This window comes from Chrysochloris asiatica, unplaced genomic scaffold (assembly GCF_000296735.1).
Source record: "Chrysochloris asiatica unplaced genomic scaffold, ChrAsi1.0 scaffold00015, whole genome shotgun sequence".
Lineage (NCBI taxonomy): Eukaryota > Metazoa > Chordata > Mammalia > Afrosoricida > Chrysochloridae > Chrysochloris > Chrysochloris asiatica.
The window spans coordinates 17,506,679-17,531,121 of NW_006408533.1; the positions used below are offsets into that span (position 1 = coordinate 17,506,679).

Here is a 24,443-nt window from a genome sequence, read left to right on the forward strand (position 1 = left end):
CTATATATTTGTATGACTTGTGCTTAATATACTTAGGTAAGTAAAAAATATTGCTATAAAATCATAAAAACTTTTATTAAACAAAAACAACAGAATGTGAAACTTTTGTTTATCAATATATTCTCCATCTAGGTCTGTACACTTCTGAAGGTGGTGTTTCCATCTCTAGCCCTTCCCTGAAGAACTCTGCTCTTTCACCTATAGCACACCAAAAGAGCAGTTTTGGAATCCTTTAGGGACTCAAATTATGTTCCTTTTTAATGTTCTTTGAGTTTGGGGAACAAAAAAATACTGAAAGAGCAAGATCAGGGCTGATGGGTGGATGGGGAAGATTTCCCAACAAAATTTTTCTAGGACAGCTCTGCTATCATTAAAAAGCATACTGTCAGTTGGGAAAAATTCCTGGGTGCAACTTTCCTGACTTTTTTTCTCACCAATGTGGCTTTTGATTTAAAAAAAACAACAAAAAACTTCATAGTAAGCCCATCCCTTGTGTTTGTCCTGTGTTCTTCAAGAAAATCTGTCATGATGACCTCTTTGGAGTCCCAAAAGACAGTCACCATAACCTCTGTGTTGACTTCTTTGCCTTGAGTGTAACTGGCCCAACAGAGCTCCTCAGAAGCCACTGTTTTGATTGGATCTTTTTTGAAGATGAATACAAATGTATTACTGAGAGAATTTGTCTGCAGCCAACCACTGATCACAGAGACATGTTTTAATAGTGATTTATTTGGAATAAATCCATGCATGCAGGTGTGGGAACCCTAGTAAGAATACTTTTTGATTTGCCATTGTATATTGCATGTGATTTAAAACAAAATCACAATACATGCATCCAATCCCTCAAATGTGTTTATTGTATGATATGTATACTATATACACATGCAGACCACCAAAATAGGTAAGCTTTCACAAAGTGTGTTTCATGGAGCACTACAACCATGGGATGTTAATGGGGGTAACTTGAAAAATATGAAAAGGTGTGGGAAATGTTAGGTCAAAAAAAAGAAAGGAATTTATGGAATTGACTAATGTTCCAAGAAATGCATTTGGACAAAAACCCTTGGCTTTGGAACCATGTGGAAGTAATTGAAGTCCAGAACCACTACTTTCCATTTGTTGATCTTGGCACACATCTACCAGAAAAACCAAACTCACGAACGTTGAATTAATTCAGACTCAAAGCAATCCTGTATAGGATTTCTGAGGTTGTACATGTTTACGGGAGCAGAAAGCCTCAACTTTTTCCACTGGAGCAGCTGGTGGCTTTGAACTGCTGACCTTGAGGTTAGTGGTTCAGTGCTTATCCTACAACACTACCTTGGCACAAGTATAGGGTATAAAAAGATATATTTATGATGTTGTATTTCTTTAAACTAGGAGATATAACTCAGCCTTCTGATGAAGACGAACTGTTAACTAGTACTGGTTTTGAGTATCACCAGCTGGCCTTTCAACCGTCCGTACTTACTGGTAAGATATGGCAAAAAGCTCATTTAATAAAATCACTAGTAGACATAGTATGATATCTGTCACTGCTGACCTAAATACACGATTTAGAATTCACTTTTTAATTTACATATAAATTGAAAAAATAATTGTAATACTATAAATTTGTTATAGAACCTCCCACCGAGGATCATCTTTTGCAGAATACATTGTGGCCTGAAGTTCAAAAAGTGTAAGTTAAACTGTACTTAGTGCTTTTGTGTGATTCTGATGTAACATGTGATTTCCCCTACCCTCCTCTACAACACGTTTTTCTCCTTTGCCTTTTGGCTACCCCATGCTTAGGTTCTTTAGTGTTGCTACATAAATGACAAGAACCAAATCTCATGTTGATTCTTATGTCATTATGCATTTAATTTCTTTCCTGGGACCCCATCAAACCATTTCATAGTTTGTTTTACTCAGTGGGAGGTGAAACTTGTTCATTAATCTGATTGTTTGAATGAGTCATTATTATGTTTAGGACACTGGGCTTTTTCTCCAGTTTCCAGGTGAAAATGTGATATTCTTGAATTTTGTTAACTAGCAGAAATAATATCCTTTTGACATTTTCAGTATATTTACTAATAAAATGGTCATATATTTTCTTTTTTTTTTAATTGTAGTTATGGACATGGTTATGAAATATTTTGTGTTGCTTGTAGCAATTCAAAGACTCTGCTTGCCTCAGCCTGTAAGGTAGGCAGTGTTACCTTTTATTCTAGTTGTCACAATGTATTTCGGTCATCATACTCCAGAGAGCTTGGGCGTGATGTAGGCCACTGGTGCATGCTTTTTCTGAGCCTTGCTTTCTCAATCTGTCTTCTCCTTCTCTCCCTACAGAACATATAGTTGTATTTTAAATCTATTTCATTTTCATTTCTTTCTTTTTTCTTCTTCTTAAACATATGGCTTGAGATTATTTATGCCTTCCACTCTGATTGAATCAGGTGCCTTAGAATGATACATGAAATGTGCTAAGTATAATTGGAGTCCTGGAGACCCAGAGAAACGAGACAACGAAGTTTGATGTACAGATCATCTGTTTCTCGAGAATATGTTTGACTCCACCTTAAGTAAATGTAGTCCCTTGGCCCATGCAGGGCCCTCAGCTAGCCATCACCCCACAAATACTGTAGAATAGTACACTTCAGACATTTCCTGAGAGAATGAAACTGATCACTATTCAGTATTTATCCACACTCTATCAGGGATTTGTATGGAGGGGCACAGCTGCTCATATACCCTTGATCTCAGGACAGTGCTCTATCACGGAAGACTGTCTTCTTCAACAGAGCCTGAGACTTCAGGAGGGATTGCACCTGGAACTGTGAAGGAGGAAGGAGTTACCCACCTAGGTAGCCAGATCACCCTCACATCCTATCCACATTCTATGGAGGGAGTTAACACTTATGGAGAATTGTCTGAAGGGTTGGAAGCCATCACATTTCCTCTACATTTTTAATTTTCTAAATTTTCTGAAATTTTTTTTAAACATGAAGATAAAAGCTGCCTACCTAAACGAGCACTGTGTCCTTGCTTTTGCCACAGGCTTGTATTGAGGGTCATCATAAGATACATTGTGTGCTGTTGTACCACGTCCCCCAGTTAGTCCCCTCTGAGGACAGAACTGAGGGTTCCTTGTTGAAGAGACCTTTGGGAAGAGTGGGTCTCAGAACCAAGAACAATTGTGGCGCTATGCAGCAATGCATTTGTTTTTATCATAGGGCACTATCAATTATGTAAATGATAATCGTTCCCTTTTCAGATTGGCCCACTTCTAGCAAGCACGTGCATCGCTGTTTTTAAGCTAACATTGTTTTTAACAGCTTAATCTAGATGTCATTGGCATACTATAAGCTGCATGTTTAAAGTGCTCAAGTTTGAAAAGTTTTGACATGGGTATACTGTGAAAACATCATCCTAATCAAATAATAAACATACACATCAACTCCCACAATTCCCTTGTGCTCCATGTTACGCCCTCTTTCCTGCCCCTAGTCCTAGCCCTTCCTAACCCTATCCCTAGGAAACTGCTAATTTGCAGTTTCTAAAATTTTATATCATGAGTATAAGAATGTCTGCCCTGAATGTTCTACTCATTTTAAGGACTGTATCTGGATGGGACAAAGAAACCTAGTGGAGCATTGTTTAACCGCTTTATGGGAGAAAGATGTGGCAGTCTGCTTCTAACAAGATTCTAACCTTGGAGACCTTATAGGTCGTTCTACTCTGTCTTATAAGATCACTTGGTTTGGGATCGACTTGAAGGCAATGGGTTTATCTATATGGTAAACCCAATTTACATCAGCAACTTGAAAGTTTCGATAAGAAGCTTAGGAGATCAGTGAATTTGTTAATGGTGGGATAATAATTTGGGAAAAGAAAGTAAAAATAAAGGGACAATTTGAAGAGTGTAATCAATGTTACTGAATTGTAAGTGTAGAAATAACTGAATTGGCATATGTTTTGCTTTGTATATTTTCATACCAAAAAAATTATAAAATGTTATATAAATGGAATCAGATAGTAGGTACTCTTATTATTTTGTCTATCTTCTTTCAGTCAGCATAATTATTCTGAGATTCATCCATGTTGTGGCATATATCTTGACTTCATTTGTCTTTATGGCTGGGTAATATTGTATGGGTATGCCCCATTTTTTTAATCCCTTTATCTGTTCATGGGCATTTGTGTCCACTCTTCAGTGGTGGTGGTGGTGGTGGTGGTTATGTGCCGTGGAGTTGGTTCCTACTCACAGTGACCCTGTACAGGGTTTCCGAAGCTGTAAATCTTTATGGGAGCGGAAAGCCTCATATTTCTGCCACGGAACAGCTGGTTGTTTCAAACTGCTGGCCTTGCAGGTCGCAGCCCAGTTCGTAACCTCTCTGCTACCAGAGCTCTTTGGCTCTTATAAATTGTGCTGCGGTGAACACTGGTGTACAAGTCTCTGTTTGCATTCCTGCTTTCATTTCTTTAGGATAAATTCTTAGGATTGACATTACTGGGCACATGGCAGTTCTTCAAGTCCTCTTCACCAGCTAGGTTGTGTCATCTGCATATTGCAGGTTGTTAATGAGTCGCCCTCCAATCCTGATGCCACATTCTTCTTCATATACTTCAGTGTCTTGGCTTATTTGCTCAGCCTACAGATAGAATCAGTGTGGTGAAAGGGTATAACACTGACCCACATCTTTCCTGATTTTAAACCATTTAGCCCCCCTGGTTCTGTGTGAACAATTGCCTCTTGGTCTATGGACATGTTCCTTGTGAACACAATTAAGTGTTCTGGAATTCCATTCTTGGCCGTATTATCCATGGTTTCTTATGATCCAGTCAAATGCCACTGATTGTCAATAAAGCACAAGTAAACATCTCTCTGGTATTCTGTGCTTTCAGGCAAGATCCGTCTGACATCAACAGTGATATTCCTCATTCCTCTTTTGAATCCAGCTTGAATTTCTGGCAGCTCCTTCTTTGTTTTTGGCAGTTCCCTCTTGCTACAACTGTTTTTAAATAATTTTACCTGTATGTGATACTAATGATATTCAATGAATTTTACTTTCTGTTGGGTCATCTTTCTTTAGAATGAGCATAAATATGGATTTCTTCCAGTGGGTTAGCCACTAGATAGCTGTCTTCCAAATTTCTTGGCATAGATTAGTAAGTGCTTTAATGTTACATCAGTTTGTTAAAATATTTCAATTGGTATTTTATCAATGATTCATGAAGGAGAGGTCTGGTTGCACAGTGACTAAGTTCTCAGCTGCTAACCCAGTAGATACCAGCTACTCACTCAAAGAAAGATGTTGTCAGTTTGCTTTGATAAAGATTTATAGCCTTAGAGACTCTATGAGTCTTGGAAGCCCTATGATGCAGTCCTACTCTGTCCTGTAGGATCTCTATGAGTCAGTATTGACTCAGTGACTGTGGGGTTTTTTATGAATGACTTTTAATATCTTCTTGTGCTTGTAGGCCATATGTGTTTCCTCTGTAGTGCAGTAACTGTCCAAGTCTTGGATGATCACTTGATAGGGTGGTCTTTCTCTTGTTATTAGCTGTCATTGAGTCAGTTCCAACTCATACCGACTCTTTGTGCAACAGAACGAAATGCTGCTTGGTCGTGTGCTGTCTTCACAATGGCTGTTACGTTTGAGCCCATTGCTGTTGCCACAGTGTCTCATTGAGGGCAAGAGAGAGAGGGCCTTCCTCTTTTTTGCTGACTCTCCACTTTACAAAGTGTGATGCCCTTCTCCAAGCTGGTTCTTCCTGATAGCATGACTGAAGTATGAGAGATGAAGTCTGGCCATTCTGGCTTCTGAGAAGCATTCTGACTGTACTTCTTCCAACACAGATTTGTTTGTTCTGCAGTCCATGTGTACTTTAAATATCCTTTTCCAACACCGTTACTCAAATGTATCAATACTTCCATGGTTATCCTTATTCATTGTCCAGCTTTCACATGTATATGAAACTATTGAAAAGGCTTGAGTCAGGTGCATCTTAGTCCTCAAACTGATGTCATTGCTCTTGAACACTTTAAAGAGGTACGAGCAGCACATTTGCCCAGTGTAGTACATCATTTGATTTTTTTGACTGCTCCTTCCAGTGGATCCAAGCAAAATTAAATGTTTGACAACTTCTACCTTTATCCATTTATCAGGATGTTATTTAATGGTCCATATGTGAGAATTTTGTTTTCTTTATATTGAGGCGTCCTGGTGTGGCGCTGTGGGTTAATGCGCCAGACTGCAAAGTTGTTTGAACTGCAAGGTCAGCAGGTCAAGTTCAACAGCCACTCCTTGGAAACCCTATACAGGGTTGCTTTGGGTCAAAACTGACTCGAAGGCACTTTACAACAACAGCAGCATATTGAGGTGCCACCCATACTAAAGGCTGTGACCTTTGATCTGCATCAGTGTATATTTTACATCATCTTCATTTTCAGCAAGCAAGTTTATATCATCTGCATTTCACAGATTGTTAATGAGTCTTCTTCCAGTCCTGATGCCACATAATAATTCTCAGATTATTTGTTAAGCATACAGATTGAATAAGTATGGTGAAAGAATACAACCCTGATGTATACCTTTCCTGATTTTAAACTATTCAGTATACCCTTGTTCTGTTTGAACCATTGTCTCTTGGTCTATGTACAGGTTCTTCATGAACTCCAGTAACTGCCTGGAATACCCATTGTTTATAATGTTAACCATGGTGTATAATGAGCCACAAAGGTGAAAGCCTTGCATTGTCAATAAAACCAAAGTAAACATCTTTTTGGTACTTTCCTGTTAGTTTGTAGAAATTCTTTGACTCCAAAAAACTTTTTCCCGTTCTGTAGATTTTTTCACTTTGTTGATAAAGTCCTTTGGTAAATGAGGTCCCGTTTATCGATTTTGTCTTCTGCTTGTGCTTTTGGTGTCTAACTTTTAATTGTACAATGAATGTACAGATGTTTATTCTTATAAAAAGAAATCAAAACATGGTTGTAACGTAAATCCCTGGTGTTTCATGTTTCTGATCCCAGGCTATACATTTAGACTAACATGTAAATGTATACATAGAAACAATATAGATATATTTACTGTGTTCTTTTGCTTGGTGTTTACTTGAATTGCTTCATGGTTCTGTCCTGTAGGCAGCTAAGAAAGAGCATGCAGCTATCATTCTCTGGAACACTACATCTTGGAAACAAGTGCAGAATCTAGTTTTCCACAGTTTGACAGTCACACAGATGGCCTTCTCACCTAATGACAAGTTCTTACTAGCAGTTTCCAGAGACAGGACCTGGTCATTGTGGAAAAGGCAGGACACAGCATTACCTGAACAAGGTAAACCAGCTGAAAGGTTGTTAGTGGAACAAATAGGTCCATTTTATCCACGCTGAGCAACTTTGGTTAAGAGAATCAGAAATGACGTTCAGATTCTTGGCAGAGCTTCACAGTCTTACAGCCTTTCAGGGCTCTGTGGTAACTACCAAGGGTAACCTCCCTTGTAACATGTGCAAGGGATTCCTAGGTTCACTTTTTTGTGATCATATGGTTAGCATGGTATGTGTCCAGACATCGCAGTTTAGAAAGCATCTGTAGAAAATTTTTATTTTTCAAATATTTGCCACAAATACCAAATGCCCTCACAAACCCTAATGGATGACATCTTCTGAGCTAGAAATGTATGACATAGGAATAACAATACTTGGGCTGAATGATTTCTTCTCCTTTCTGAACCATTTTATGAATATGGTAATATTTTAAATTAATGACATTTAAAGGGAACAATATCCTTAGTCTTTCTACTCAGCCCTGTCACTTTGGTAACATGTCACATGTAGATAACATGTTAGCCCATTTAATCCTTCATTCTGAGCCTGGCATTAAAAAAGAAAAAGACTATGTCATTTAGCCCCTGGTCTCTTTTGATAGGTAAATTCTAGAAAGTGTTTAAATGTATTTGTGTTAATTTTGTTTATTTTTCCACTGATGACTTAGTTTGATCTTGTGATATTTCTAGTTCCTAAGTTTCATGTGGAGTCCTGGTGTGGCACTGTGGGTTAATTTACCAGACTGCAAAGCCATTTGTACTGCAAGGTCGGCAGTTCAAGCTCACCATCTGCTCCTCAGAAACCCTATACAGGGTCGCAATGGGTCAGAACAGACTTGACGGTCCTTAACAACAAGTTTCATGTATATTAAAGAATATTAAATGTATATTAAACTAAGGGACTATATAGATGCCTGGTATGGCACTGTAGGATAGGCACTGGATTGCTAATCTCAAGGCTAGCAAACCCACCAGCTGCTTCTATACAGGGTCACTATGAGTCAGAACTAACTCGACGGCACTTAACAACAAGGGACTACATGGAGTTCTGGTGTGGTGCTGTAGGATAAGTTCTGGAGCGCTAACTGTAAGGTCGGTGGTTCAAACCCACTAGCCACTCCTTGGAAACACAGCATTGCTGTGTGTGGAACTGACTTGATAGCACATATAAACAACGTGTACTCAGCAGAGAGAGCAGCAGTGATTTCATTTTGCTTCAGTAGTGATTTCCTAACATGGAGCATTTACTTTTTAAAAAAATGTTTTATTGTGAATTATGTAATAGTTTACATGGGAGAACATTAGTTTTACATTCATCATCTTATCGTATATCGTTTCATTGCCATGATTACAATCCCCTCCATGCATCATCAACTAACCACAGGGTATACCCTGCAAGCCCTCTAACCCCCTGGTCTTCTGCACACAGCCCCTCTCCCTCTCTGGGTCTAGAGTCCCCAGCCGCTCCATCTTGCCACGTCATCGTCTCTGCCTCCATCTCTGGCATCACTGCTTCTCTGGGTAAGGTCCCACTCTCTGCTCTTCTCCCTGGATGGTCCCAGGGACCTCTGCTCCTAGACTGCAAGGTTAATCACGCCCCTCCCTGCTACAAAATGTCTACCTTTACATTTCCAACCCTCACAAGCAGTCCTGATAACAATTATTCACTATTGTATCACAAGAGACCTATCCGCATTTCCTTTCATCAGCTCCACCTAGACAGATTGTATTCTACTCAGTGGAGAGTCTACCTTCCTCCAGGCCCTCTGGATCGAGATTCCCTCTTGAAAGCTTGTAAGCCAGTCACTTCTTGCCTTTGAAGCCCCCATTTTGGGTCGCCAACGTCCAAGTTGCCCATCCCTGCATTTACTGTTTAAACTGTGAAAGTGATGAAGCTAATAACATACCTATTAATTTATTATTTTTATGGGTTATTGATTAACCTGTTCCCCATCCCTGCTCAAAAGCAGTTACATGTTTTAAATTCAGTCCATGTAAGGTCTTAGAGATTGTCTAACATTTATAATAACACAAGGAAAGTGTTTTTGTTTTGTTTTGTTTTATGTTAGTTAGATGGTACATTAACCTTTTTTATAGCCCAATATGTAAGTCTGGCTAATTCCTAAGTAGGGCTAAATTGTTTTAGGCTTCTTCCATAGGCATACATTGAAACTTTAGTTGCATGGATGTTTGTCATCAGTCACAAGACAGCGACTGGTAAATATAAAAGCATCCTTTACTAGGAAAATAATGCCAGCTATTTTCTGGTGAGGGTTCATTCACCCAGACTAGTTCCGTTGCTAAAGTCAGCATTTATAAATTGATGACTAAATCGCTCAGCAAACATGGCATTTAAGCAGTCTTTCTAAAAAGTATAGAAGGTTTTTTAAGAAAAAGAATAGCCAGTTCCTCTGTTTCATGAATCGTGTATGCCTGTTTCTTACAGAGCCTATCTTCACTCTCTTTGCCTTCACCAACCAAGTCACCGCTGTGCACAGTCGGATTATTTGGTCTTGTGATTGGAGCCCTGATGGGAAGCACTTCTTCACAGGGAGTCGGGATAGAAAGGTGAATTTCAGAAAGAATGATACATTTTCAAATGTAAAAAGTGGCATTATTATCGGGAAAATGTGAGGAAAGAATATAATCCTGTCTCTAGTGTTTTTAGTCAGTTTATGTGTTCCATTTTATTATTCTTATACATTCATGAAAGAGCATTTAAAACAAATTGTGTAAGTGCATTTCCCTGAAATCTCAAAGAAGTTAAAAGAAGACCTTTCAAACACATGATCTCCTTCAGATGGCCCCAGTGGAAGAAAAGTACACTTTTCTATGTTGTTGTTGTTAAGTTAGTTTCAACCCATAGAGACCTTGTATAGGGTTTCCTAAGAGCAGTTGGGGCGCTTGAACCGCTGACTTTGCAATTCAAACTGACTTTGTATTCCAGTGCATTAACCCACAGGACTCCACACTTTTCTATAATGCGTGATTATTACCTTTATATTCAGTGACAGAGGCGGAACACCCTAGCCTTTAAAAACTGAAAGATAAACTAGCTAGTAGAGTGTACTTATGATTCTTGTTCTCTCGTGCTCTCATGTCCACCTTCCTGTCTCTCCTTCTCTTTACCTGTCCTCTCCTTGTTCTGCATTTCCTCTTGTCTGGTGGTGTGGATGCGGTTTACCAGGTCCTTTCCTCTCACTGCCTTCTCCAATCATAGACATGGCACCAATTAGAGAAGCGGGGAGGGCTAGCACAGACGTGACATCACTCAGGGTAAACCCTTCAGCGCCAGTCTCTTTAACATCTTTGTGTCACACTGTTCCTTCTGTTAGCATGTCTATCCGTTTCTTCCCCCTGCACTTACTTACCTGCACTGTGCTAGGTGCAGGTACACCTAGTCAGGAGAAGATGGCCTCGCTGTGGCTCCCTGGAATGTGTTGGGGTGAGATGGGTTGTCACTCTCTGCACTCTGTTGGAAAAGGGCATCTGCTCGTCTTGAACAAACTCTACTCCAGCATCTTGCTTTGGGCCAGCATTTTGTAACTGTAGTCCCTCTCCCTTTTTTTGTTACCAGCCACAGACCCTTGAAACATGAGTTTCCAGGGAAACCTCATATGTTATGAGTGGGTATCATCAAAGTGACCCTGACAGCTCAAGTGCTTCCCTGAGCCAGAGGGTGGTGGTAAGGCAGAGCCAGGGGCTTGACAGATGCCTATAAATTTGGTGGCAACTTTTTGGGTCGGTGCCTGAGTTTCTCAGTGAGGACATGACTGATGGAATCTCACTGCATCAGAATGTGTTTCATGAGTCTAGGAGCATTTTAGTCACCCCTCGGATCTTTAAGCTGGAACAGTCTACCCTTAGACAACACACATGTGGTCTGCACTGTCACGTCTCAGGTCTTGGCAGGTACATCATCCACAAATGTAAGGTTATATCTTTTAAATACCACAGTAAATATTTCACGTTGTTTCTGCCATCAATAGTCCTGGTGCTAATGCACTGGACTGCAAGGTCAGTTTGAACTTCAAGGTCAGAGGTTCAAGCTCACCAGCCGCTCCGTGAAAGCCTTATATAGGGTAGCTATGAGTTGGAACAAACTTGACACTTAACAACAACAACATGCCATCAAAACCCCTCTAATGTATTCCTAGAAACCTTGAGAAACGGAAAACTTTACAAGTTCTGTCTGTGTGTTTAGGTGGTTGTCTGGGGCGAGTGTGACTCCAACAATGAATTCATGGAGCACAGCATTGGCCCATGCTCCTCAGTCCTGGACGTGGGGGGGTCTGTGACAGCCGTCAGCGTCTGTCCAGTGCTGGACCCGTCACAAAGGTGAGTTTCTATGTAGGGCTTAGTTTGCTGTCTTCTGTAAGAGAGTCAACGGTTTCTCATTACTTAGCTCTCTTATTTCTTGTTTTTTAAAATGAGATTTTCAGTGTTCGTTTTTCATTTGTGGGTTTTCTTAGCTTCTGAGTTGCTTCGTCCATAATGCTTATGCTTCTCCTAAGAATTTCAAATGGATAGAGCTCTGTAATTCAGAGTAGTGATACAGAGTGTGACTCAACATTTCTTAGAGCCAAGTACAGGGTAGTGTGGTGTTTTCTCTGTGGTGAGCGTGTGTGGGAGAAATAGGGTCTTTGCAGCCAGCAGCAGAAACACTGGCTGGTGGGCTCGCTGTGGTGCAGAAGTCAGAGGGAGCCTTCGTGCTGTTCACGAAGGACTGCACTAGAGCTGTCCGTGTTGTTAGAAAGACTGGGCAGTTGGGAATGCCATGAAAACTGCTTCAGAGTTGTGACGGAGATAGCAGAACTTCATGTCTAATTCATTGCTCTCTTTTCCCTCCCCAGATACATTGTGGCGGTAGGATTGGAGTGTGGGAAGATTTGTTTGTACAGCTGGAAAAAGACTAATCAAATTCCAGAAATAAATGACTGGACCCAGTGTGTAGAAACAAGTCAAAGGTATTTTCTTACTGTTTTCATCTCCCTCGGGTTAGACTGCAATTGTGGTGTCTTCTGCCACATCTGCGGAGAGAGGGTCATAATTCTTTGTTCATTGTGCTCAGGACTAAACGCAATCTCTGTTCTGTGTACTCTTGTGAAATTGATGTCTAATTACAAGGATATCATTGCATTTTGTTTTTAAAAGTTTGCTTGACCAAATTATGTTGCAAAGAATAGCCCCTTGAGACAAAATGTTTTGTTTTTATTATCATCAAAATATACAAAAAACCTACAGCAGGTTGGTACTTTGCACATGTCCAATTCAGTGACATTGATTGCATTCTTCATGTTTTCAATCTTTATCCCAGGAAGATATGTTTTTAACACTACCCTATTTGAATTTATGTACAGTAGATTTCTTAAAAAAATTTGATTTGGAATGTTGGTGAATCTTTGAACGGTTAGATGGTGTTTGGTAACCACATCCTTGCATTGGAACACCTCAGTTTATATGCCCTAATGGAGCAAACTGTTGGGTGCCTGTGAAAACCCAGTGACTGATTTTCAGGTACTCTCTCATGCTCTCTTATATGGGTCCTTGCCACCTGAGTGGACTTAGAGTGCCTGCCATTTACAATCCCACCTGTGTATAGGTACTGGCAATAATTTCAAACTTTACTATATTTGATTTTTATTCTCAAAAATGTCTCCTCCTCCTAAACTTTTATTTTATGTCATATTTTCTTAGGCTTCTTCAACCTTCATAATTTCAGTACCATTCAAAATAGAATTTCAAGTACAACTCCCAATGACAGTATCATGATGAAGGTGATTGATGTAACAGGGAGACTTGTGAACATATGTCTTTAAAATATATTTGGTTCACTGGAGCTTGTCTCCACATCACCAAAGCTGTTAGTGTTCATCATATGTGCGTTTATTAAAAGGAACTCCCGCCAATATTGCTGCTGCTCTCGTGGCTTCTCTCCCACACCGCTGATCTTAGATTTAGCAGCAGAAGTAGTTTATGTTGCTGGCTTACTGAAGGGGCAAGAACTGCAGTAAAATTCCATGTTCCAAGCATTTGAAATCATTCTCTTCCTCAACTTCCCTCCTTTCTCCTTGCCTGCCCACAGTGTGCATCCTGCCTCTGCCTGGTACTTGGATGACTTCCATAGCCTGAGTTTAATAGACTGACAGGAAGCCCCTTAGAAACCAAAGAGGATATTTGAAGTTTTCATTTTGAGATTTCTTTTTTGTCAATATGATTATTTGAGATAGTACAGTAGAATGCATTCTTGACTTACCATGTTATGTTATTTGGATTGCTATTATTCCAGGTAACAAATTTTAAGTATCTTTCTTTTAAAAAGTTTTTTAAATTGTGGATGGGTTAAAGGTCATAAAATTAGTTTTTAATTGAACAATCTATACACATTTCCTTTGTAACATTAGTTATAATTGTCTCGATATTACAGTGCTCTGCTTCTTCCTTGGGTTTCCCATCCTTCTTTCCTGCCTTCGGAGCTTTGTTTGAGAGCAAATGCTGCCCTTTTGGGTTCCTTTGGTGAATTGTTCTGAGGAGCATGTTCCTCACGAATGCTATTGTTCACTTTAGAGACTTTGTTGTCAAACATCTTTCAAATTAAGGTGTGTTTTTTTTTGCTCATAGTGAGACGCAAAGGTACTGTAAACAAACATTGCCTTTTACATTTATTTCCCAAACACCATATGTTCCAGATGTGACATGTTAACATACTGGGTATGTTTAAGGGACATTAGAGCATAAAATCTCACCATCTTGAAGCTTAAATAGCCAAATACATACTGCCCCTCAAAGTCTCTCCTTTAGGAAACAGTAGACCAGTTTTACTTTCACCTCTTCAAATCATAATATTAACCAAAAAATAGTTCTGGAACTCTTCTTTAAGAATTATACTTGTATTAGTTTATTAGTGACAAAAGACCATCAGTTTGATAAACCCTTTCATGGTTTTATCCGTTATGATCTTTTACTGTATTTTTAAGCTTGGCCTTCATATTATAAAACCCAACTCCAAATGACTGTTGGTTACTTTCATCCTCAAAGGAAGATGAACTGCCATTGAATTTATTCAGCATCCTAATGTGTATAATCTGGAAGTGTTTTCTTTAGAAGAATTACAGAAAACAATGCAGCACAGCATCCTTGTTGAAATCTGTGGAGCCTCCTATAGTGACCACTTGCAAGTGCTTAATAATTTAGTGTGCTGATTTTAACCCTGGCAGGATCCATGGGACATAAAAGAGGACTTCAAAAAGTTCTTGGGGGAATGGGATTATGAGATAATGTAATTTTTCCTGGAATTTTTTACTGTGTTATACCACTTGACTGTGGTGTCCCCTGAGACTATGGTCCTGAGCCCCAGGCCCAGCAGCTCATTGCCTTCAGGTGTCTGTCTGATAGTATCTGGGAAGTTTTCATCATTTTGCCCACTGTATGCGCCACCACATTCTTAGTTGTGTTTACAGGACAAGCAAAATGCTCATGTACAAATATCCTCATTCAAACTCTTAGATATTTGTGGGATACATGTAAATACATATAGCCACTCTCTCTCCATTTACCCCTTAGCCTATGTCTCAATCCATTTAGCTATACACAGAACATTGTTATTTCATTGAATTTTTTTTCTTTTTTTAATTAGAACTACAGTTATTCAGTGTTATCTTAAAGACTTAATAGCCATTATAATGAATTCCATTGGTGATTAAAGTTTGACAGAAAGTCCTTGTTTTTTCTAGTAGTGTCATTGGCCTGTAAATAAGGTCTGACGTTTTAAATTAAATAGAATAAAATATTTCAAGGCTAAAACAAAATTGGTAAAATATTAATTTGGTATTTAAAAGCTGTAGATTGCTATTTTCTAATTTCACGTCCATTTGTGTTAGCAACATTAACAGGAAAGGGCATGCCAATTAAATTAATTTCTAGGTGATCACCTGACAGAATGTCTTATAGTCACCATGTATAATCATTTCATGATTTTTTGTTTCTGTCTTTGTTTTAGCCAAAGTCATACACTTGCTATCAAAAAACTTTGCTGGAAGAATTGTAATGGAAAAAATGAACAGAATGAATCAGAAAGTGCCGAATGGCTATACTTCGCCAGTTGTGGAGAAGATCATACTGTGAAGATATACAAAGTTAACAGATGTGCACTGTAATGGACTTCATGATCACTAGTATCTTAAATAATGTAATCATTGGAGACTACAAATTATTTATCATGTAAATACATAATCTTTCATTACCTCTGTAACTTAGTTGATTTTCATTTTTGCCATTAGAGCAGTAGCCCTTATTTGGGTCAGAGATCTTTGAAAATCTGGCAAACTTGTTATATATGCTTACATACCCAGAACTGTGTACATACTCTTAGGGTGGACCTGCAGACCTGCAGCCATGGGTCCTGGATGAAGAGCCCCTGTGTTTTCTCTACTCATTAATAAATTTTCTTTAATTTTATGTTGTTTTGGGTCTTCTCTTTTCATATGCCCCTTTACTCCAGAGGGAGGGTATAAAAAAATAAAACAAGAGGAAATCCATAGTGCTCATTTCCATGTTAACAGCTTTTGTAGTTAAACATAGATCACAAAGTGTACTAACTCGACTTCTTCCCAGAACACACCAGAGGCCAAGGAATTTGGTAGGCAGTTTTGAGTATAAACTTCAGTTAATCCTTTTCAGTTTTTTTAGAAGTACATAGATTCTTCTTGTAGGCCTTGATTTAGAGTAGAATATTCTAGCATTTAAATTGACAGGTGTAGGTGCTTACATACAGAGTTCTGATTCTGAACTGAAATGACAGCTGAAGTCATCAGAGTGAAGATTGCCCACTAAGAGAATGTGTAACAGTTGCAGAGAGGAGACATGAGTGCCATGACAGAATGTTGGGGTGTGTCAGCTTAGGGCTAGGAGGACCTGGAGAGTTGGTCAGCTCGAGAGTTGGGGGACAATATAGGCGAGGATGGGAGAGTAGTCTGAAGTTCTGTTGAGAGCGGACATTTTGTCCAGACCCTACTGGAACATGGAGCTGCCTGACAAATTGGCATTACAGTGCCTTCTGTACATAACAAATACGCCGAAAGAAGAGAGGAAAAGAATATTTATGCTAAATGTTCTTTAACAAAATATTTTGCTTCCCTAGGAGTGGTTAAATGATGTTTTGCATTGCCTGAATGTAAGTTTCTAGACCAGCACTCTATCCAGTATTTCTAGTCCAGTAACAGTATAATGTGAGCTGGGTTTATAATTTTAAAATTTCCTAGTAGTCACATAATAAAGTAAACAAATCTGGTGAAATTTCTCTTTACATCGTATTTCCTTTAACACAAAATATCCAAAAATACTATCATTTAAACATATCATCAGCATTAAAAATTTAGGGATTTTTTTTTTTTTTAATAGCCCATTTCAGTTGAGACTAGTCACATTTCAAGTACTAAATAGGGGTATGACGCTAGTGGCCATTCATATTTGGACAGTGCAGTTAGACACTCAAATCTGTATAAATTCCATGCCCTTTCCTGTTAATGTTATTAACACAAATGGACGTAAAATTGGAAAATAGCAATCTACAGCCTCTAATTGTTTTATGCCCTCAGTCAGGTGTGCATGTGTATGTGTACCAAGACAGGAGCTGAGCTTCCCAACCTCAGAGATCAAGATGTAAGCCACTAGGGAATGAGGGTCTTAACACCCATGGGCATACTGGGACTTGTTCTGATCCCTGTGCATGAAGGACTCTAGTCTGGATTTTTGGTGATTTTGCTCCAGGATATTGGCCATTCCCAAAGCAGAATCAGTGGACTAACTTACTCCGTTAGAGCCTTTTCCAACAGAGAACTCAACCCACTAAGGTTGCCTGAAACCACACCTAACCTTGGAGGCAGGTGCTGTTGGTTACTCTGTCAGTTGAATCTATATAAATAATTTCCCAAATTGTCCTAAAAGATGTTTCTCAATAATCATGCAGGTAATTCAGTTCAATAAGTGTTCAGAGGATTTTTTATTTTAAGTGCCATCGTGTCAGTTCTGACTCATAGCAACCTTGCATAGAGTTTCCGTGGAGCTGGTGGATTTGAACCGCTGACCTTACTTATCCTATAGCGTTACATCAGGATTCCATCCATATCCTTGTTGTGTGGCTTCAACTCATAGCAACCCTATATCAGGTTTTCAAGGAGTGGCTGGAAAGTCTGAACCGCCGACCTTGTGGTTCAAACTGACCTTGCAGTCCAGTGCTTTATTCCACAGTGCCACACCAGGATTCCATCCGTATACTTGTTAAATGCTGTCTAGTTGGTTCCAACTCAGTGACTCTCCTGAGTTTCCAAGGAACGGCTGGTATGTTTGTGGTCTGGTGCTCATCCTACAACACCACGCCAGGACTCCATACACTAGGGGCCTTCAAAAAAGTTCATGGAAAAATGGAATTAGAGGATAGTGGGGTTTTTCCATGAACATTTTGAAGGCCCCTTATATTTTATTTACTCCTGTCTTATCTGTTAAAAGAGCACCACTTGTGCCATATTTTAGTAATTCATAATTTGTATCATTTAAAGCAAAAAAGACGGTGTCTGGAACTTACCTGTAGAGGAAGTGGGAAGTATTTCAGAATCCCCAACCTGCCCTCTCCATCCCCCTAACATCTCATTTTACTGTTCAGTTCAAGCGTTGAGTCCAGATTGATGCATAATAGTTGTCTTCTGACCATTCCAACTTTCCCAGAAAGCAGAAGTGAGCAGGTTATTTCAAGTGCCTTGGACCACAAAAAGCCATATCACAGTCATATCTTCTCTAACAACCAGAAGGAAAGCAGAATTGGCCATTGATTCCAAAGGGAAAATGGATCAGAGGGAGACCATACAAATTCAGGAATAAAAACACAAAATCCCTCGTTTCCTCTCTTAAATGAGCAAATCCTGGGTTCCCTGTGAGAGACTTTTCCATGGCTGTCTGCCAGGCTGTGTGTGTGGAGATTTAAGAGAAGGAGAGACTGCTTTTTCCTGCAGTGTGGCTGTGAGAGCTTCCTAAACTTCTGCGCATCAAAATCACCCAGAAAGCAGTGTATCTGGTGGTGGCAGTGTTGAGTGCTGTCAAGTCGGTTCTAATTCATAGAGACCCAGTATAGGGTTTCCAAGCAGCAACTGGTTGGGTCTGAGCCACCAGCCTAGCACACAGTAGTCCACTGCTTACCCTACAGCTCTACATCTGGTGTTAGGGTTTGAGAATGAACATTTCTGACAGGTTCCCTATAATGCTACACAGAGCAGGTGGGGAACAGTCACAGAGCGAATTGCTTGAGCCTCTCCATGTGCGGTCACAAGAACCATGAGATTACATATGTAGTATAGAGCTGAAAGGAGCTCTGGTAGGGTAGTGGTTACCAATCGGGCTGCGAACCACAAGGTCAGCAGTTCAAAACTACCAGCTGTTCCGTGGGAGAAAGATGAGGCATTCTGCTCCTGTAAAGATTTCGCAAGCCCTGTACAGGGTCGCTATGAGTCGCAACCGACTCCACAGCACATAATAACAACAGAGCTGAAGGCAGGTTGTCTCACTGGGACCTCACAGCTGTTCTATGTGGAGTGGTTTTCCAAAGTAAAACTCAAAAAGCAGCAGTGGACTAGAGTCTACTCTACAAGCCTACTATGGCCTACAATCTTTGGCATAAAATTAATTTTCATCATTCTTCTCAGTACCTAGCACAGTGTATTGCACATGTAGGTGCTGTAGAGTCTTTTCTGACTCAGTGACCCTGTGGACAACAGAAGAAAGCATACCTGGCCTGGCGCCATGTTGTTAAGTGTTACCGAGTTGTTTCTGACTTATAGCAACCTTGTATAGGGTTTCTGAGGAGCAACTGATGAGCTTGAACCTCCAATCTTGCTGTTCAAACTGACCTTGCAGTCAGCGCTTTAACCCACAGCACCACACCAGGACTCCCATGTTGTTGTTGTTAAGTGCCGTAGAGTCCATTCCAACCCATATCGACCCTGTATAGGGTTTCCGAGGAGCAGCTGGTGACCTTGCAGTTCAAATGGCTTTGCAGGCTGGTACATTAACCCACAGCACACCGCCCCCCTCGCCCCCACACACAAATCCGGTACCTAGGCTCCCACCTAACACCCTGAACGCAGGGGACCCGAGACAGCCGTTCTGCCTGGCCACCTGAGGGGTTGCAGTGCTGGTCCCGATCGCTGGGAACTTCCCGGTTTGCTTGGCGCGCCGCCGCTAAGGGCGTATTAACCAACGTCGTGGTTTCCCAATCTTTCCCTCCCTCTGACTTTGCTCAGTCGGTCCTCAGAAATGCCAGCACCGGTCTCACTGCAGAACAGCGACCTGCGAAGTCTAGCTTGCAAAAGCCTCTTTCGCCCTGCGCCTGCTCATCCCCGCCAGGGGCCAGGTACGTGGGCAGGGCCCGGGACAGTCGGAGAGGTGAACTGCTGCATTCCAGGAGCAAAAAGCAACCTTTTCCTTCTTCCATGGTCCTTTCTGTGGGACGAGACCATTGTCTTCCGTGTTTGGAGCATTGTGCGAGCTCTACTGGGAAATCGTTTAATAAGAACACGAAGAGGGACATCATACTTGCTCGCAGGTGGGAAGAGGGCAGAGAGAATTGAAAGACCGTGAGTCAGCGCTTCGAGCCAACCAGGCCAGCCCTCCAAGCACCGCCCCTCGGCGGGCTCCGGCTGTCCTGGCTGCTGGGAGGCGCTGCCGGGGCGGAGTCACGCGCACTTCCAACAACCCGGCAGACTGACGGCGCGGCCGGCGGTCTGGCGGGCCTGGGCCATGGCCTGCGGAGTGGCGCAGCTGGAGGCCGGGCTGCTGAACTTCGAGCGGTTCCGGGACTCGAGCACACCGCGGTTAGTCTATGGCTACGGGCAGCGCAGCCTGCACGAGCTGCGGGAGCACGAATTCAGCCGCCTGGCAGGTGAGAAAGCGCAAGAGCGGGTAGCCTGGCGGGGCACCAGCGCGGGGGGCCACCGTGGCTCCTCCGCGTGCTTTCTTGAACCGATGTGGAAGGAGCCACAGCCTCACTTGAAGCACATTTTGAATCGGAAGATGAGGGAGATGTGTGTGTGTCCAAGTGTCCGCTTCATAGAAGTTGCTTCTTGAGGTCCCACCTACCGCCCAACACTTTTTGCTCCTCTTGCTCCTGTGACATTTCAGTGGCTCAGAGCCAACCTAGTCCTCTTTCACTTTCCCCCGCTGTCCGTGAATGTGATTTAGGGTTATTTTTGCCTTTGCTTGCCGGGAGATCCCATCTCTAGATGTCCTGCAGGAGCTGGGGCTGCTAAATGCGGGACTGCTTAAATGCTGGCGCCCAGGGCAGGAGAGCAGCAGGAGGAGACTCGGTGGGCACGCCTGGCAGAGAGGCCTTCAGGGATTTCGCTGGGATTGCCCACAAACAGTTTTGATTTTCGAAGCCTAATTTTTCTCATTCATGTGGGACTCAGAACAATTCCTCTGAGCGCTGACTTGGATATTAACAAATTGTGCAATTTGAGCGTTCTGTACTGGCCGAGCCTGTTGGACACGGGGACCCAGGGTAGAGTTTTCTGGATGGACAGCTGCAGTGAGTAACAAGCTGATTAAATTGCAATCAACCTCAATATGATCCTGTGGCTGATCCCAACCCACTGCTGCTGGGGACGGGGGATGGGGTAGGGACTTGGGATCCTTCCTTGTGTTTCAACACAGGGGGTACCGACAGCCAAATGGCCAGAGAGGGACCATAGTTTTGGATCTATTTAAAATGTCATGATGAACAATTGGTAACTGCCACTTTGCTTGTGATTGGACTTCTAACTGCAAGGCCAGCAGTTCGAATCTCCCAACAGCTTCGTGTCAGAAAGATGAGGCTTTCTGCTCCTGTAAAGATTTACAGTCTGGGAAACACTCTACAGGGTTATATGAGTCAGAACTGACTCGATGACACACAGCCACCACCACCTTGCTTGTGAAGGCTGGACACACAGTGATTAAAGCGCTTGGCTGTTAACTGCAAGGTTGGTAGTTCAAACCCACCAGCGGCTCAATGGGATAAAGATGTGGCAGTCTGCTGTTGTAAAGATCACTATGTGTCCTGAGTCGCTTCCTACTCTCAGTGACCCTGTATAGAGTTTTAAACCTTTACATCATTGCAGGAGCAGAAAGCCTCGTCTTTCTCCTGAGAAGTGAGTGGCTGGTGGATTCAAATCACCAACCTTGTGGTGCACAGTCATGTGTTTTTGCTACCCCATAGGTTCACTGTGAGTTGGAATGGACTACTGTAGTGGGTTTTTCTAGACTGTAAATCTTGATGGGAGCAGCGAGCCTCATATTTCTCCTGTAGAGTGGCTGGTAGGTTTGAACCATCAACCTTGAGGTTAGCAGATCATCCCCTAACCCTCAGGTTTCATGGTGGTAGAACAACAACCATGGCTTACATCTCATTTCAGCTCTGAGGGCTGTGTCCCCTTTCTGTTTAAGGAGGAAGATTGAGGAGGGAGAAGGAGGGGTTTTTGGCAGCCTATCTACTTCCTCCCCTCTTCACTATGAGCACATTTGCCTGTTCCATATAGCCTGACCTCAGTCTAGTGCTTCTGCATTCTATGAGCTTTTTAAAATGGAAATTTCCTTCTCTACACAGAAATGGATACCAGTGCAGTGGGCACCAGCAGATGTGGTGGGAGGAGGCACCCCATTCTCTTAAAACAAATCCTAGACTTTGTTTCATTCAATCTATAATTATTTCAGCACCACACCCCCTTAATCCACTAAATTCTTGCAGGCTCACACCCTTCATTGGTCTGCCTCTTTCCTCAGCACTCCCCTGGGAAAGTGGAGGCACATTCTGGGTCCCTCCTTGGTTCTTTTGTGTGCTTCAGAGAACAGCACCTTTTCCCTTAAATGCAAATTTTAGAAGTGATAGCCTAAATCCCAGGTGGCCTTGAGAGACCTTTTAGCACCTACTGAATTTATGTTGTGTCCTTTATTTTGTTTTAGTGTAAGTCACCAATATTTTCTCTATATTGTGGATAAAATACACCTTTGTGGACTGAACCCTCCCATCACTGGGAATCTTAGGAACATAGCATCCACTTTCTTATAGAAACAAATGAACTAGAGAGAGGGTAAGAAAAACAAACAAGCAAAAACAAATAATGTAACCTTCTCCACTCCCTCCTCCCCACCACACTCCTGCCCCCAAGTTTTAAAAAACAACAACAACAAAAGTATAGTTTTATCTGCCACTAATCTACCTGTATTGGCTGCGTGTTGCTTTCGTGCTGAAGCCATGGCACTGGTGTTTCAAATCCCAGCAGGATCACCCCTGGTGGATAGGTGTCAGAAGTTTTTCCAGAATAAGAACAGACTAGGAAGAAGGAGCTCTGGTAGTATAGTGGTTACGAATCAGGCTGCAAACCTTAAGGTCAGCAGTTCGAAACTACCAGCTGCTCCGCCGGAGAAAGATGAGGCTTTCTGCTCCTATAAAGATTTACAGCCTCAGAAACCCTGTACAGGGTTGCTATGAGTCGGAACCTATGCCATGGCACATAACAACAACAACAGGAAGAAGGAATAGATAGTCCATTGCTTAGGGATTAGCCCTTATAAACACTATGAATAGCAGCTGAACATTGTCTGGTATAGTGTCTGAAGATGATCCCCAGTAGTTGGAATGAACTCAAAATACGACTGAGGAAAAGCTGCCTCCTCAAAGTACAGTCAATTTTAATGATGTGGATGGACCAAAGCTTCCAGGACATTCATTTGCTAATGGGACACAATTCAAAATGAGAAGAAGCAGCTACAAAACACCCATCAATAACCAGAACATGAAATGTATGAACTATGAATCTAGAACAATTGTAAGTCATAAAAAATGAAATGCAGTACATACAGGTTGGCATACTAAACATTAGTGAGCTGAAATGGACAGGTATTAGCCACTTTGAATCTTAGAATTATATGGTTTACTATGCCAGGAATAACAAATTGAAGAGGAATGGTATCACATTAATCATCAAAAAAAAAAAAAATTTCAAGATCTATCATGAAGTACAATGCTGTCTGTGATAGGATAAATCTATACACCTACAAGGAAGACCAGTTAATACCACTGTTATTAAAATTTGCATAACTTCTTTAGTCTGAATTCAAATATGCAGTCAGAATAATTACTGGGGATTAGAATGGGAAAGTTGGAAACAAAGAGGAAGGATTGGTATTTGGAAAATATGGCCTTGGTGATAGAAATGGCACTAGAGAATGCATAATAGAATTTTACAAGATCAATGACTTATTCGTTGCAAATACCTTTTTTTTTCAACAATATAAACTGCAACTATATTTGTGGAGTTCACAAGATGGAATACACAAGAATCAAATGGATTGTATTTTGGGAAGACACGATGGAGAAGCTCAACATCATCAGTCAAAACAAGGCTAGGAGAAGATTGTTGATCAGATCATTAATTGCTCATACACAAGTTCAGGGTAATGCTGAAAAAATTAAAACAAGTTGATAGGAACCCAAATGCAACCTTGAGTATATCCCTCCTGAATTTAGAGATCATCTTAAGAACTTACTTGATGCATTGAACACTAATGACTGAAGACCAGGAGAGTTGGGGGATGATATCTTACGGGAGGAAAGCAAAAACTCATTTGAAGGACAAGAGAGAAAGAAAAGGGCAAAATGGATATCAGAGGAGACACTGAAACTTGCTTTGGTATGTAGATTAGCTAAAGCAAATGGAAGAAAGGATGAGCTGAACAGAAAATTCCAAAAGGTAGCTTGAGAAGACAAAGTTAAATATTACTATGAAATGTGCAAAGACCTGGAATTAGAAAACCAAAAGTGAAGAACATGCTCACCATTCTCAAGCTGAAAGAACTGAGGGAAAAAATTAAAGCCTCAACTTCCAATAGTAAAAGATATTTTGGGCAAAATATTGAATGATGCAGAAGGCATCAAAAGAAGATGGAAGGGTCTTCCACCTATAACTGATTGGAATAGCTAAAATGGGGTTACAACTTGCCTAGTGAAGGAGGCTCCCTGTAGAGCCTTTGCATTGCACAAAACTGTAGATGGAACCCTGATCCCCATCCAGAATCTTCGGAGGTGGGAAATTTCCACTTGAAAGGAT

At 41.2% G+C, this 24,443-nt stretch overlaps 2 protein-coding genes across 5 annotated transcripts in view; both read left to right on the plus strand.

The window, feature by feature from the left end:
- The window catches only part of ELP2 (elongator acetyltransferase complex subunit 2), a 55,543-nt gene extending 40,048 nt beyond the window's left edge, over positions 1–15,495 (plus strand). For all 4 annotated transcript variants that reach the window (XM_006835075.1, XM_006835076.1, XM_006835078.1 and 1 more), the window contains 8 exons: positions 1,381–1,473; positions 1,624–1,681; positions 2,115–2,187; positions 7,130–7,322; positions 9,758–9,879; positions 11,516–11,649; positions 12,165–12,278; positions 15,311–15,495. In XM_006835075.1, the coding sequence (XP_006835138.1) occupies positions 1,381–1,473; positions 1,624–1,681; positions 2,115–2,187; positions 7,130–7,322; positions 9,758–9,879; positions 11,516–11,649; positions 12,165–12,278; positions 15,311–15,467 (944 nt within the window). In that variant the 3' untranslated portion in view covers positions 15,468–15,495. The remainder of the gene's footprint in view (positions 1–1,380; positions 1,474–1,623; positions 1,682–2,114; positions 2,188–7,129; positions 7,323–9,757; positions 9,880–11,515; positions 11,650–12,164; positions 12,279–15,310) is intronic.
- Positions 15,496–20,097: 4,602 nt separating this feature from the next.
- MOCOS (molybdenum cofactor sulfurase) overlaps positions 20,098–24,443 on the plus strand; it is a 75,721-nt gene continuing 71,375 nt past the window's right edge. The window contains exon 1 of the mRNA XM_006835137.1: positions 20,098–20,239. Coding sequence (XP_006835200.1) covers positions 20,098–20,239 — 142 coding nt within the window. The remainder of the gene's footprint in view (positions 20,240–24,443) is intronic.